At 44.6% G+C, this 14,956-nt stretch overlaps 1 protein-coding gene across 1 annotated transcript in view; it reads left to right on the forward strand.

Annotated features, from left to right (window-relative positions):
• Nucleotides 1–14,956, forward strand: part of CCDC38 (coiled-coil domain containing 38) — a 1,141,020-nt gene that overhangs the window by 130,638 nt on the left and 995,426 nt on the right. The window contains exons 5-6 of the mRNA XM_085653370.1: nucleotides 8,754–8,917; nucleotides 9,001–9,081. Of these exons, the coding sequence (XP_085509496.1) occupies nucleotides 8,754–8,917; nucleotides 9,001–9,081 (245 nt within the window). The remainder of the gene's footprint in view (nucleotides 1–8,753; nucleotides 8,918–9,000; nucleotides 9,082–14,956) is intronic.

Below are 14,956 nucleotides of genomic sequence, written 5' to 3' on the forward strand. Positions count from 1 at the left end.
AAAGAAAAGAAACGGGACACCTTGCGAATGGTGCGAAGAGCCAGAAAGGAGGAAGAAACCACAGAGCTCACCTGGGAGTGAAGGGTGAGTTGTGAATTGAGCTTGATGCCTAGGGTTTTAACCGAGGTGGAGGGAACGGGTGGGGCACCAAGGGAAGGGGGCCAGAAAATGGGGGACCAGGGGCTGGATGAACCACCCGTCAACACCAGCTCAGTCTTATCTGGGTTGAGCTTAAGATGGTTGTGGTTCATCCAGTCTCGGATGTGAATCATGATAGTTTGAAAGTTGGAGACAGAATCGGGGGAAGAGGAGAGGTTGAACACAAGCTGGAGGTCATCCGCATAATTAAATACGGTGACCTCCATTTGTTGCAATGAAAAGATAAGGGGGGAGATGTAAAGATTGAATAAGAGGGGGGGAAAGGGAGGAACCTTGGGGAACCCCGCACTGAACGTCACGGAAGTCTGCAGTGAAGTCACCCAGGCGAACAGCCTGGGTGCGATCCCTCAGGAAGGAGGATAACCAGACCAACGCGGTACCCCCGATCCCCGCCGCCCTGACACGGGAAAGTAAGATGGAGTGGTCCACCGTGTCAAAGGCGGCTGAGAGGTCGAGGAGAACCAGGGCCTGAGGTTGGTTGGTATCCATTCCCTCCCTGAGGTTATCAAGGACTGAGAGCACTACCGACTCCGTGGAGTGTGCGGGGCGAAACCCGGCCTGGCGGGGGGCAAGAGCCCCGTTCTTCTCCACGAAAGAACTCAGGGCGTAGGTGACGTGACGCTCGAGTACTTTCGCCAGGAAAGGTAGGAGAGAGATGGGGCGGAAATTGGCTGGAATAGATGGATCGGCACCAGGCTTTTTCAGGATAGGGACTATTACAGCAGATTTAAGTGAGTTGGGTACCACACCCTGGGATAAGGAGCTGTTGAGAAGGTGAAGGGGGGGATCTGGGCAGTTAGAGAAGATATGATGGAGGATATGAGCCGGGCAGGGATCTAGCGGGGACCCTGATTTAACAAGTGGAATTATGGCATTTATTGATTCCTTAGTTAGAGGTGGGAGGGTGGTGAGATGGTCCTTGGGAGGAGGACACTGAGGGTCCACAAAGGTAGGGGAAGGAGGGGGAATATTGGTTTTAATGGTTTCGATTTTTTGAATGAAGAAATTATTTAGGGAGTGACAGAGTTCCAGAGAAGGGGTGGGTTTGAGAGAGGTTCTGTCCGAGTACGCTAGATTGTGAACAATCGAAAAGATTTCCTTCGATTTGCTTTCGGCTGCGAGGATTTTGGAGGAAAAGTAGATGGTTTTTGCCTCAAGGATGTTTTTCTTATATAGGGTCAGGATGTTTATAAACTCTAAGCGTAAGGAGGGGCAGTAGTTTTTCCTCCAAGCCCGCTCCGCACGCCGCACCGCCAGTTTAGTGGCTTTAAGATCTTGATTAAACCACTGGTTGGCGTCCTTCTCTCGTTTGGTTGAGACCCGCTTCAGAGGATCAATGGTGTGACAGCCTGCAGAGAGCCATTGGTCAATGGCCGTGACCTGGGAACAGGTAGATAGGTCTTGGAGGAGGGGAGCGGAGGAAGTGAGTATGGAGGATAGACTGTTAGGGTCTACTCGGCCCCATGCTCGAACCCAGGTGTTTTTGGGGAGCGGGGGCTTGATCGGGGGGTGAATGGGAAGAGAAAAGGAAATCAGGTGATGATCGGACCAGGTGCAGGGTAAGATTGAAAGGGATTCAACGGGACAATTGGAGGACCAGATCTGGTCGAGAGTGTGACCTTTGACATGGGTGGGAGAGTGAATGTGGGAAGTAAAGTTAAGGGAGGAAAGGGTAACTGAGAACTCCTTGGAAGATGGGCATTCGGCTTGGTCAGAAGGCCAAAAATTAAAATCACCCAAAAGTAAAATGGAAGAGTTGTTGACAGTGATAGTAGCCAGAACTTCTAAGAAATCCGGAAGGAACAATAAGGGAGATTGGGGGGGACGATAGATGAGAATACAGGTGAGAGGGGGCGTGATGGAGGTGGTACGGATGGCTAAAAATTCCGTAGTAGCGATATCAGGAAGGGACAGGGGCTGAAAGGGGAGGTCGGTTCGAGCGATGACCGCCACCCCACCTCCAGCTTTGCCATTAGCCCGGTCGGCACGAATAGCATAATATGGAGCTGGTAGAGTAGCCAATAAGGTGGGGAGGGAGTCGTCGCGGAACCAAGTTTCTGTTAAGAAAAGAAGGTCGGGGGCATGGAGATCCAGCAGGACCGAAAGTTCATGGGCGTGGGCAACTGCAGACCTAGTGTTCAGATAGAACGCCGTAAGAGACCTAGAAGCAGCTGGAGAAGCGCTACCGCTAGAGGGAAACAGGGGCAGAGGTTGTGGCCAAGGTATTGTCAGAGGGGCAAGAGGAGCTAAGCCAAGAGACAAGATGTGGGAGCAGGTGGAGGCAGGTAACGGCCATGGGCCCCGAAGGCAGCGCAGTTGGGCAGGTGAGTAGGTGGTAAAGCAAGCAAAGTGGCGTGCCCCTTGCCCCGGACGGTCGCGGACGAGCGCAGACGAGCTTGCCTTAAGCGCGCCTTCGGCGCGCATTCGTCGCGCCCGCTGCGCTCGTCCGCTGCGCTTCCTGCCAAGGCACATAATTTATGTTGGTTGGTCGGGGCGTTGGAGGGGGTGTGGCCAACCGAGGTGGGCGTGTCTCGTGGCTCGCCTCGCCGTCAGGAATGGCGACCAAGATGTAAACAAGCGTTGCAGCGCGAGGCGCGCTGTTCAGGAGAAGCAAGGATCAAGCAGTAATTAAAAGGTACATGGTATCACAATAATTTTTAAAAAGATGTCTTTCGCCCTCCCGGCTTCCGCCTCAGGAGTCTCTATCAGTGTCGCGCTTAGAGATCTGCGCGCACTATTTATACAAAACAGCTGAAATTTCTGTCAATGAAGATAGCTCTGTTACTGGCACTAACTTCTGCAAGAAGAGTACGCGAAATGCAAGGATTCACAATCAGGCAACCGTTCATGCAATTCAAAAAAGACAAAGTAATATTAGGAACTAACCCCAAATTTTTCCCAGCGGTCCCTTCGGATTTCCATCTCAACAATCCTATTGTTCTGTGGAATTTTTTTCCAAATTCACAAACTTTGGCTGAGAAATCCCTACATACTTTGAATGCTAAATTCTATTTACACAGAATAAAACATTTTCAGGAATCTCATCAATTGTTCATTGCCTATGGCAATATTGTAGGAAAGTAGGATCTGCTTTCATGGTCACCCCCACTTTTTGCTGGTGTCATTCTGTTTTTCTGACTAATCTGACTGGGATGCTGCTAATCAGGACCCCAGTCACTGTGCTCTCTCCCTAAATTGGACTTGGTAAGTACATTTGGTACCTTCCTAATTGGCTGCTGGTGTACCCCTCTAAGTCCCTAGTATATGGTAGTAAGGTGGTGTACCCCTCTAAGTCCCTAGTATATGGTAGTAAGGTACCCAGGGCATAGGTACACCAGGGGCCTCCCATGGACGGCGGCTTGTATTGTTCCACCCATGAGAGACCACTCAAACTGTGACTACAGGCCTGCCATTGCAGCCTGTGTGGGCTGGTGCTAGCACCACTCACAACAGATATAATTTTCCTTATATCTGAGGATACTGCACTTAAGACCTATGTCACCTCTAAGGTAGGCCTTTCAATCCTGAAGACAGGGTGCTTGGTCATAAGTGTGAGGGTGCCAGGCATAAGCAGGGTACCTCCTACATACCTAGAAGTCGAATCTCCCGGCTTTGTATGTGCGGGTAGTCCTTTTAGACATATAGTGGACATCAAGTCAATTACGAGATGTCTATCTATATATTGGCTGCACCAAAACTGGTAATGTTTGGTATCAAACATGTTGGAAACCTACCCCAACACCGATTCTAGTGTTGGATGTAGAAGCCCAGGTACTGGGGGGCTCCCCTAGTAACCCCCTGTATTCCCGGTACCAGCCTTTCGGTATCTAACTGCCAGTTAGTGCTGTTGCCGACCATGGACACGATTCCCCCTCTTGCTGCTGAGCCAGACTCGAGCAGGGGAAGGAAGAACAATAGGCTTCCTGTCACAAGGAGGTGTAACCGTCTCCCAGACAGAACTTAGTGTATTGGGCTGGAGTGGGGGCGCTTCCCAGCGCCACAAGACTGCTTTGAAGGGCACATTTGGTGCCCTTCTTCCATACTCCAGTTGGAGCCAGTTCTGGGAGCCATTGGCTCCCGCGTGAAACTGGACAAAGGACATGAGAGTGTCCTCCAATCTGTCCAGCCCCTCCTCTCGGAGGCATCCCTGAATCGTCCCAACCCTTTTCCTAGGGTACTTAATGGCTTAAATGTGGGTAAGATTGAGATTCGTCGTGGGACAAGATTCAGATCCGAAACCACTTCATCTTCAACCATCTGGGCACTTTGGACTTCGCTTTGGGAACCAAGACTGCTTCTGGGAAGACTTCTCCTGCTCCTTGTCTCGTTGTCATATCAGTCTCCTGCGTCATCTGTGCCCCATACAGGATCTTCCCCAGGCCTGTGGCCATCCAAGACACCCAAAGGGCTCTCCTTTGGAGTGAAGGAGTCACTCCCCTGCATCTATAGACACCGCAACCAAGCTGATCAGTCTGCTGCTCCTGACGTCCCGTGGACTCTGAAAGGCTCAGCAACACAGCTGGTGGTTCTGCAACTCCCTCGAGGCCAGCACTGTCTTCTCAGCAAATTTGAAGTCAGTATCCCTCGTCGGAATCGCTGGAGCACTGCGCCGACTTGCTGTTTGCCAATGCTTGTTGACTCTCTTCTCCAGAGATCTTCGGGCTTCAAGAACCTGCAGCCTCCAGCATCTCCTGCTACCAAGATCTTCGTCCTCACCGCATCCTCTGCACTGTGGGCCTGCATTCTTGGGGAGCTGCTCGAGGTCCTTTTGCGACTTCTGTGCCTTCTGCCTGTGGGTCCTCTTGAGTGTCTTCTTTGGCTCCAGTGGCCTCCCCTGCTTGCTCGCGGCCTGCTCCGATTCCCTTGCACTTGGTGAGTCCCTTGTACCTTGCTGATCTCGACACTGCACCTTCTTCGCTTTTCTCGTCTGCGGCTGCTGCCAAGGCTTGTTGGTGCTCCTGCCGAATACCAATCCCCTTGCTCTCGACTTCCAACGTAAGACATCTCATGACCGGCTCCTGGTCTTCTACAGCATCACCTAGTCCTCACAGTTGCAGCGACAAGGGCACCTTCACCTCTCCTGCATCTTCCGTCATCGTTGATCATTGGTCTTCCATGCCTCCTGGTCACTCCCAAGTGGCATAGACTCTGTCCCCTCTGCTTGCAGGTACTGTACTTCTCATCAAGAATCCACCCTTGGATTCCACCTTACTCTTTCACCTTCTTCTTCAGGGCATCTTAACTGACGTCCTCCATTGTTGTCTACGGCTGTTTCTGACGTCACTTCACACCTATGCACCTGGCTTCCCTGGTGTAGGTATCTTGGTTCCTGGGGTATCCACGGGTGGGGTGACTCTCCAACCTTCCATTTTCCATGGGGTTTCTTCAGGATCCTCTGGAAACAGTCCTTCTTGAAAACTGCAGCAGCAACTTCCCCATTGACTTGTATTGAGCTCACGGTCGTGTCTCCACTCTGCATACTGCCTCCGTGGGTTTCCTGGGTACTTACCTTGCGTGTGTCCTTGGGTCCCCGGCATTTCTAAGTCTTCTGGGTCCTGTCTTGACTTTGGTCGCAGTTTGCATTCCACTTCATTAGTATATGGTTTGGTCTCCCCCTGGAGACTACTGTGTATTTGTGCTACATACCTGTTCTATTGTTGAAGTATTGTGTGTGTTGTGATTATATCTCTGGGTAGGAGATATTGCTACGTATAAGTGAGTGTTTATAATAAATACATATTTTGAAAACGACACTGTGTGGTTCTTTTTTTTTTAATACGTTTTCTATACATAGTACATACATTTGTTATCCGGGTTTACCGCCGTTGTTCTAACATGGTATAAAAATAGTATAAAGTACATTCCAGTCGGGTCTCCCATTGCTGGCTATATTTTTGTAAAGAAGTAGGTCTAAGGTAGGAAAGTACAGGACAGTTTGGAATAGGCTGAGGAGGAGGATAGGACAGACATACAACTATATATACCCTTTTGAATTGGTCGTAGATTGTTCTAGTCCCCGACATGTCTCTTGCTCAGAATGTACTGTACTGCACGCAAGTGGGTGCAGAGCGGTTTCTTATGGCAGCTCGTACGGGACCAGGGCTTTGTCCAGAACTTCCCATAGTCCCCTGGATGACACTTTCCAGGGAGAGTATTCCACCGCCAGGTTGTCCTTAACCTACACTTTATGATTAGTACTGGTAAAACAATCTACTTTACACTCCTTCTGGACTAATCATGAAGGCTGCTCTCCACAGCTACCACTTAGAGAGCTTTCTATGGTTGTCTAAGACCCCTAAAATCACCATAAGGTTTGTCTGGATTAGTGAAGGGTGCTTCATTTAAATAAGTGTACACCATATACTAAGCCAGCCGTCTGCAAATATGGACTATTGGTCTCCAAATCTTCCATTGCAAGAAGGCTTGCAACAGCCATTGAATTTTGCCATAACGCTGAATGACAACCCTTATCTACTAGAGTCAAAGCTCATTCAACAAGACATTTTTCTACATCCACTGCATTATTTGCTGAGGTTCTGAGTCAACACAACTGCAGAGAGGCCTCATGGTCCACAAGGTATACCTTTACCCAGCTTTATTGCCTGGATGCTACAGAGAAAGCTGATATGGCAGTGGGACAAGTGGTGTTGGGGAATCTGTTTCAGTAAGGTGAGCCTCTTTCCTTTTATGCTTTCCTATACAACCATCTGCTATGGTTATGTTATTACTCTCATTATTATAGTTGCAACTTTTTGCTATGTTTGCAATATGATGATATGATATTATGTATTTATATTACTGCTAACTATTCTGATTCAAGCATGTAAATCCTATGAAAGATCCAGTACTGGAGAAGAAAATAAGTTACTTACCTTTAACTGTAATTCTCCAGTATTGGTATCTTTCATGGATTCACATGCGACCCACCCTCCTCCCCTAGAGGCTCTCCTTTTACTTTTTGGATTATATTTATTCCCACATATGCTTGAAAATCTGTAGGACTTAGCCTTTGTGGGGAAGGTTCTAGAGGGTGCTGTCGCCTGATTGGTTGGTGACAAAGTTTGGTCATTTTGAATAAAGGACATAGATAGTCTATTAAATTCATTTCCTACTGCCATCGTAGCCTATGCCATTCATATAATTGCTTTGATATAATACTGTGGGACTCCCACTTCGACGATGGGGAATGATTCAAGCATGTGAATCTATGAAAGATACCAATACTGGAGAACTACAGTTACAGGTAAGCAACTTATTTTCCTCCCCTTAGTATTGATTTGCCCTGATGTGCCTATAGACCACTGATTTGAATAAAAAATAAATGATAGAATAAAAGACTAGTAGCCTTGCTGCTCCTTGTTGCTAAATGTAAAATTAGGTACACATAATGATTATGCTCATTTTCAGCATATGATTCAGACGTGAATTGCACTCCTTCACAGGGTTTTCACCTTGCAAATGGAAGTGGACTACTCTGTCATTTAACACTAACAACAACAGTACCGGCAAGCTTTCCTCATTTCGTGTGGGAAAACTCAGAATCAAGCTGTAAAACAATGGAAGCCCTCTGTATATCTTTGCCCTTTTAAGAGCACATTTAAAGCTGTAAGAAAAGATGTGATTTTGTAGTGTTCCGACAGCACATATACAAAAATTTAATGGGTGGAATGATTGAATTTCTCAGTCACTTGTAATTACTCTGGCTATATCCCAGTCCATAATTATTTTGAACACCATGCCACCTCAATTCGGACTCACTCATGTGCAAATCAGTCTTGACTCTGCTCCAGTAGGAACAGTCCAGCCCAACCTGCCAGGTGATCAGAGTGAAACGGGATTTGCGCTTCTTGTGTTCCCGTTCATTGAGGACCTGGCCTTGCAGTTCAGGCTGGGTTGGGACTGAATGAATTAGGACTGATTTTCATATGTCTGGATTCAGACTAAGGTGGTGTGGTTTGCAAAATTACAATGGAATTCAATGCTGCCCAAGTTATTACCAGTGGCTGAGGTTAAATCAATCATTCCCAGCCATCATTTTTTTGTATATTTTGGTATCCACGGAATTGACATGCTCCCCAAAGGCAAAGTGGTTGGCCTTCTGTTGCTGCTACAGGGACGTAAATGGGCTCTCTGAGGGGAAGAGACCCAGCTGACTAATGTGCATCGGATCTGTCTTGCCCCACTGGAGGACCTTGAGAACCAGAAAATCTTGTAAGATTCACGGTACCAACTTTGACCAATGTGAACCGTTTGGGCCTACCTTGTGTTGTCTATTAATCAGACTATGCGTATTAGCTTAGTAGCAGTCACCCTCTCTAAATAAGCTCAAATTCTGACAAAGCCAAACATATAATGGAATAAAGCATAGGCTATAAAGATTTCTTAAAGATCTGTCGTTCAATATGAGCCCAAAATCCACAGTGATATTTTCTAAGTGAAGCAAATACCACTGGGGCAGCAAGCCATGGAAAATAAATATTGTACATTGTCCTAGGTCTATGTTCAAATGGCACTACAGATAATACTTTATTGAGCTAGCCTAAATTTGACAGTTTTAGGACATGCTCTTATTTTCCATTTTTTCTGTTTAATAGTACACAGTGGCAGTTAAACAAGAGGCAATGAGAACAATGGAGGACATCTTAGCGACGGAAGAGAAGAAAATACTCAATTCGGAAAATAAACTTGAAGAGGACACCGTGGCATTTGAAGAGTTTCTCAATGAAAATGACAGGAAGTCTGCAGATGCGCTAAAAATGTTAGAATCTGCTCAGGCTGCTGTTTAATTTATGACTCCTTGGGATCCCTACTGTACTAAACATCTCCATTTTTATCTTTCAGGGCAGACCTTGAAACAAAATTGAAATTTGAGAAAAATGTCGAAATCAAGAAAGCAACCGGGGTGATGATGGCAATTAAAAGGTTAGGCCTGTGGTGCCTTTTTCATATTTATCCTTTTTTGTGATGCTCTTACTTCATGTTCATACATGTTTCGCTCAGTGGCGGCTGCCAGCTATGGAGAGGCCTGTGAGGGTGTGGGGGCAAATAGGGGCAAAAATATATCAACTAAATTAATGCCAACATGCATTACACTATTGTTTTAAAGTTAAAATGTTTGACTTTAAAACGGTAATGTAATGCATGTCAGCAATTTAGGGCATAATAAACAATTTTCTTTAAAAAAAAAAAAATTAAATAAAACACGTCCTCGCTACATCCTGGTGGTCGTCTCTCCTTGGGTCTAGCAACACCCCTAACCAATCTTTGCGCTGCTCTCATGTTGTTAACCAGCATGAGAGCAGCAGCAGGATAGCATGGAGCAGGCTCTCTCAGTGCACCAAAGAGCATTGGAGGCTTTGCTCGGTCTCAACTCAGCTGTCCAAGACAGCTGGGTTTAGAGGTTTAAAGTTTGCATGTCTGGCTGGCAGTCACAAGATGGCTAGCCAAAGAGACATGCACACTTTTAAGTACCCAGCCCCCCTAAAACAAGCTTCTTGTTGGATCTCTATGAACCTTCCTCTATATTCTCCTTTATGGATAAAAATAGAGAAATGTTTTATTGCCCCTTTGGCTTTCCAAGAGATCCTTGTCTTCACCACCAATATTACATCCTTACGTTCCCCTGTTATTTCCCACTCCCGTAAACCTTTGGTCCCCCTTTTAGCATCATCTTATCCTTCAATTAATTTTCATCATCAACAACCTATTTGGCATAATAAATTACTACAAATCAAATTCATAATCGTTCTATATACTGGAAAACTTGCCATTCTAAGGGTGTACATTGGATATCTCAGTTACTTCACAACGATCAACCCCTTTCTTTTTCCGTTCTCCAAAATAAATTCTCTTTACCATCGTCCTCTAGATCGCAATATGATCTTTTATGTTCTTCCCTAAATTAATATCTTCTAACTTTACCAACAGATACAAACTTTCCCGCACACTACAAAAACCTATCTTCAATACTTGACACTTCCCCCCTGCTTCTCATATATATAAATTGCTACATTCTCCCCCAGAAAGACACAAATCTAAGACTGAATTTATTTATTTATTTTTATTTATTGAGTTTTATATAGCGCTGGCTAGACCCGAGAGTATCAGAGCTCTTTACATGAGGTACCACAAAGTTACAAAATTACATCAGGTAACAGGTTACATAAGTTACCAGTAAAACATTTAAAGAGCATAAGAGAAGAGATAAATGGAGCGTATCTTGGGAGAAGGATTTCTCACCGGTTTGGCTGATCTCTTTATGGGACAAAATATAGTTTAAACTTTACAAAACCTCTCGTGCTGCAAATACCACACAAACCCGAGTACTATTTTCTCCATTAGCCCTAGCATCGTTTTCACCAGATATGCCCTCTACCTGTTGGTCCTGCCCTTGTCCATCTGCCGATTTAAAACACATGCTGTTCGAATGTCCCCCTATTCATCAATTCTGGCAACTGGTTTGGTCTCAAGTTAACATAATTTTCAAAGTTCAGATCCCTTTTTCTATCACAAATTTATTTTTGGCACATTATCACTCCAATGGCCTCACTCCTCACTGAGTTTCAAACTCTTAGATTTATTGCTAGCGATTGCCTTTCATTTAATAACCTCTAACTGGAAACAGGCAGACAAGGTTACTTTTAGATCCTGGTGGAACGCTGTTTGTTTTCATCACCGACTAGATACCAATTATGTTTACCCTATTTCCCTAGCAAATGAAAGATATTTATTATGGCTTCCACTAACAACTTATTTATCTTTGTCTGCCTCTTCTAGTGTTAAAACTACTAACATTTCAGATGATGTAAGGAAACCACCTTGAGCTCTCCCATTGCCGCTTTGCTCCTAGACGTTTACAAATGTTTTAACCTCTTCGGTGCCCGTGACGAGCTGGACTCGTCATGGGCCGCGGTGGCGCTGTGCCCATGACGAGTCCAGCTCGTCACAAACCCCGCCCGCTAATGTAACGGCCGGCACAGGGCGGGGAAAGGGGCGGGCACCGAAGGGGTTAACACCCCTATGTTTATAATACGTTATTCCTATTCAGTTATTGTTATGCTTACATTGTTGCATTATTACTCTTAATTGTTATATAGTAATGATATATTGTTTCCCTCCCATTGCCACTTCCTTTTATTTTATATATTGTGTATATTTCTTTTTGCATACAGCTTGATTAACTTATCCTTATATATTTTTATTTTTACTGCATATCTTTATGTTAAATAGGATTTGTTCTATTCATTGTATTGTAGTTTCTTTTTCTTGTTTTCTTTAATAAACTCAAACTTAAAAAAAAAAAAAGTGCCCAGTCCATCACTCCTCTCCGCTACTGCCTGTCAGCAGCTACCCTGCCCCGTCCTGAGTCTCGGTTCGGGACAGGCGTTGCAGAGTCAATGACAAATAAAATGGTAATAATGTCTATTGACGTTTTATTTTAAATCTGGGGGCATTTCAACTAGTGGGGCGATCCTCCTCCGCCTTAACAGAGGAGGAGCCCCCGGTTTCGCCCCCATATGTTGTATGCATTTCACACAATTTAAATGTGACCCACCACTCACATATAAACTGCTGGTTAAAGGAATGAAGATACTTGTTAGTTTCCCTCTGTGTAACACATACAATAGTAAGTGTTCCTAAAGTTGGCAAATATTCCTCTATTCAGCTTTTAGATAGAATAAAGATGCTCACAATTTAACTACCCTTAATTTGTGCCTTGTATTTCTCCCGTTCATTTCATCAGTCTAATAGTTTATGAATTTTCTGTATGAAAGTCAGAGGCGCTAATGACTTAATACTTTCACAATTAATATTTACCTGTGGCATAAATGGCCACGTGACCGCAATTATCACTAGTTACTGTCCCTTACCTGCATTAATATTCCAAGTGACATCCAAGCGAGACTAACTAGAGTAAGGGACACTAAAACACATTTTTTTTTTAAAACAGATTTTATTAAATTTCAATTTTCAACCCGGCAATCACCACATATTACAGTCATACACAATGTTGTGATACATTGAGGTCATCGTACGGTGTACATGCATTATCATCAACAATAAGTGTATGGCACAGTATTACAACTATCCCATCCCTCCCTCCCTCCCCTTACTTCATCTGGCGCCAACCTCTCCCAGTGTATATTTCAAGGTGTTCCCACAGCTACTCCCAACTGCATGCAAATATTCAAATGGGTATGTGTGCATCCCACAGTGCAGGAGGCACAAACAATGGAATCCCCTAAACGCGGAAACTGAAAAACAGGGGCTAGGTAATGAAACAGTTAGTATGTCTTAGCTATCGTCACAGGTGGCGGGGCCAAGGCCCTGAAGGCTTCCAGGATACTGTCCCAGTCCAAAGAGATAACCCTTTTGCGCAACCCCCGAGCCTCCTCCCGACGGATGGCCGCACTCTCCGCACCACCCCATCTCACTACTTCCCCATGCCAGCCGGAAAGTGGGGGGGATGTGGATGATTCCCACCGCATCGTAATAGAGCGTTTAGCCAGAAGCAAAGACAGGTCCACAAAGCGAAGTTGCACCTTCTGTGCCTTAGGGCGTCTTACCAGCCCCAAAAGGCATACTGCAGGCGTGCCCGGGACTAGGATCCCAGCCGCAGTTGTGAGCAAGGACAGTACCTCGGACCAATAAGGGGTAAGCACAGGGCACTGCCAGAGCATGTGTAGTAAATCAGCACCCTCTAATTTGCATCTCGGACAGCAGTGGTGTGTGGCCGGAAAAATACGTTGCAAGCGGTGTAGGGTAAGATACGCCCTGTGCAATACCATATATTGTATGAATTTGAATGGGACACTGAAACACATTACTGACAGGCTTGAGGTGAATTATGCTATTGGCATATGGAATATGCCTGCTCTGTCATTCTTCTTTCGTCTGTCACTCTAAAAAGATATCCCTTCCAGGATCTGATCCAGATAGCTTCATCAACTGCAGTCCAAGGATTCTGATTTCTGGCCTGTTCTCAATGACAATAAATGTACTTATCCAATGTATTCTTGTTTTATATATGAAACTCTACTGATTACTGCTTTTCTTTAGTAGATAGCCCTTTGCATTGATGACTTCTCTAAGAATTACAGCAAGTTTTACTGTAGTTTATATGCAATATTTTTAGCTGTTGTAGTTTATGACTGATACTAAAAGCTGGCGTTTTTTCTGTCTATTTTCTCTGGGCTTGAAGTGATATGAAAACAATGGGTTCCAAAGGTTTCTTGTTACTCATATCCTAGTAGTTATTTTAAATGGGTCAACATTGTCATTTCCCTTTTTGTATGCACATATTCCTATCATATATTCAAAAACAATTCTAACTTTAACCCACCAGATATGGAATATTTGTCACAAATTTTTGCACAGAATATTTTCTTCATTTTTAGTGTCATATTTTTATATGAAAATACAAAAATATTAAAATATCAAGTTCAACAATATTTAAAAAACAAAAGTAATAGTTATAAAAGAAAACACAATAATATTCACGTATAATTAACAATCTAATAGTATTTCACAAATTCCACTTGATAGTTTGGTAGTTCATGCTAGAGCCAAAGGCCTGTGTAGTGATAGCCAGATGCAGTTGTCCGCCTCATATCGATCAGACTTGGGCCTGAATTGTTTGTGCTCATTACTTGCAGCTTAAATATGTAGGCTGTGCCACCAACTTCCTCTTCTTCTGTAGCTCGTTTTACACTGTGAACCATGCAAGTAGGCCGGAGGGAGGCTTACTGTTTCTGTCGGCCACTACCTCGTCTGCTGTCATTCTCTTACAGTCCGAGGCTCTAGATTAGGATATTTAAATATTTACAGCAAGTTGCCTCTGTTGAAGTGTGTTTCTACAAAACATAAAAATATATCTGAAAGGTACACAAATGGATCCTGAAACACCTTAACCACTGAAGTTACTCCCCTTAACTCACCAGTGCTGTGTCTTTTTTAGGTTGCGCCTGCACAGCTCTCGACTGTGCTTGTAAAATCTATTGTATTTAATATAAATCTTAAAAGGGGCTAGCATCGCGCCCTTCCTTTTCATTGGTTTCTGTGCTTGCCATTTTTCCTCTGTTTCTGTGGGTTGTAGCATACCATTTCCTGTTGTTTTATCCTGTGTTCTTATCAGTGTCCCAAGGCTGAAGTACTCATTTTCATCTGCATTTGGTCAACTTCTTTCTTCCTTCTGAGCAAGCAGTACCCTACTTGTCTCCCTCTTCCCTGACTTCTTCCCCTGGCACAAAAGCTTGATATCCTGTTCTGCTCCTTCCATAGACTCTTATCTTGAACGTTCAGCCACTGCGTAATCATCAGCGTTCACCGTGCAGCCCATCCTGCTCTGCCTGCTTGCGTTGAACCCGCCCGCCACTCTTGCTGCCAGCTGTGAAACTGTAAATACTGCTCCCAGCTTGTGTGCCAAGCCAAGCTCCAAGACAGCAGAGGTCTGCTTAAGCAGGTACTTGCCAACATTTGGCAACTCCTGACAAAGAATACACAATGAACAAGCAAGAAATCGATGTATCTTTCTTTCACTGTATATACCATTTAAAAAGCTTTAAATTACAACGCTAGGTATAAGATCAGCGTGCTAAATTATGAACGATACAACTCTTTGACACTTTGTCCTAAATGTGTCCTACTACCAAGCCTTGCTTTTAGATTAGGATGCAGTGGAGGTAAAAGTTAACACAATTAATAATCCCTGCAGAGACAGATTTTGCAACGGATAATATGGCTTTTTTTATTTATAGTTTCTGAAGTGTCATTCCTTTTAAAATTGGTATGGTTTAGA

The sequence above is a fragment of the Triturus cristatus genome, chromosome 4_1, assembly GCF_964204655.1.
Source record: "Triturus cristatus chromosome 4_1, aTriCri1.1, whole genome shotgun sequence".
In the NCBI taxonomy this organism is placed as follows: Eukaryota; Metazoa; Chordata; class Amphibia; order Caudata; family Salamandridae; genus Triturus; species Triturus cristatus.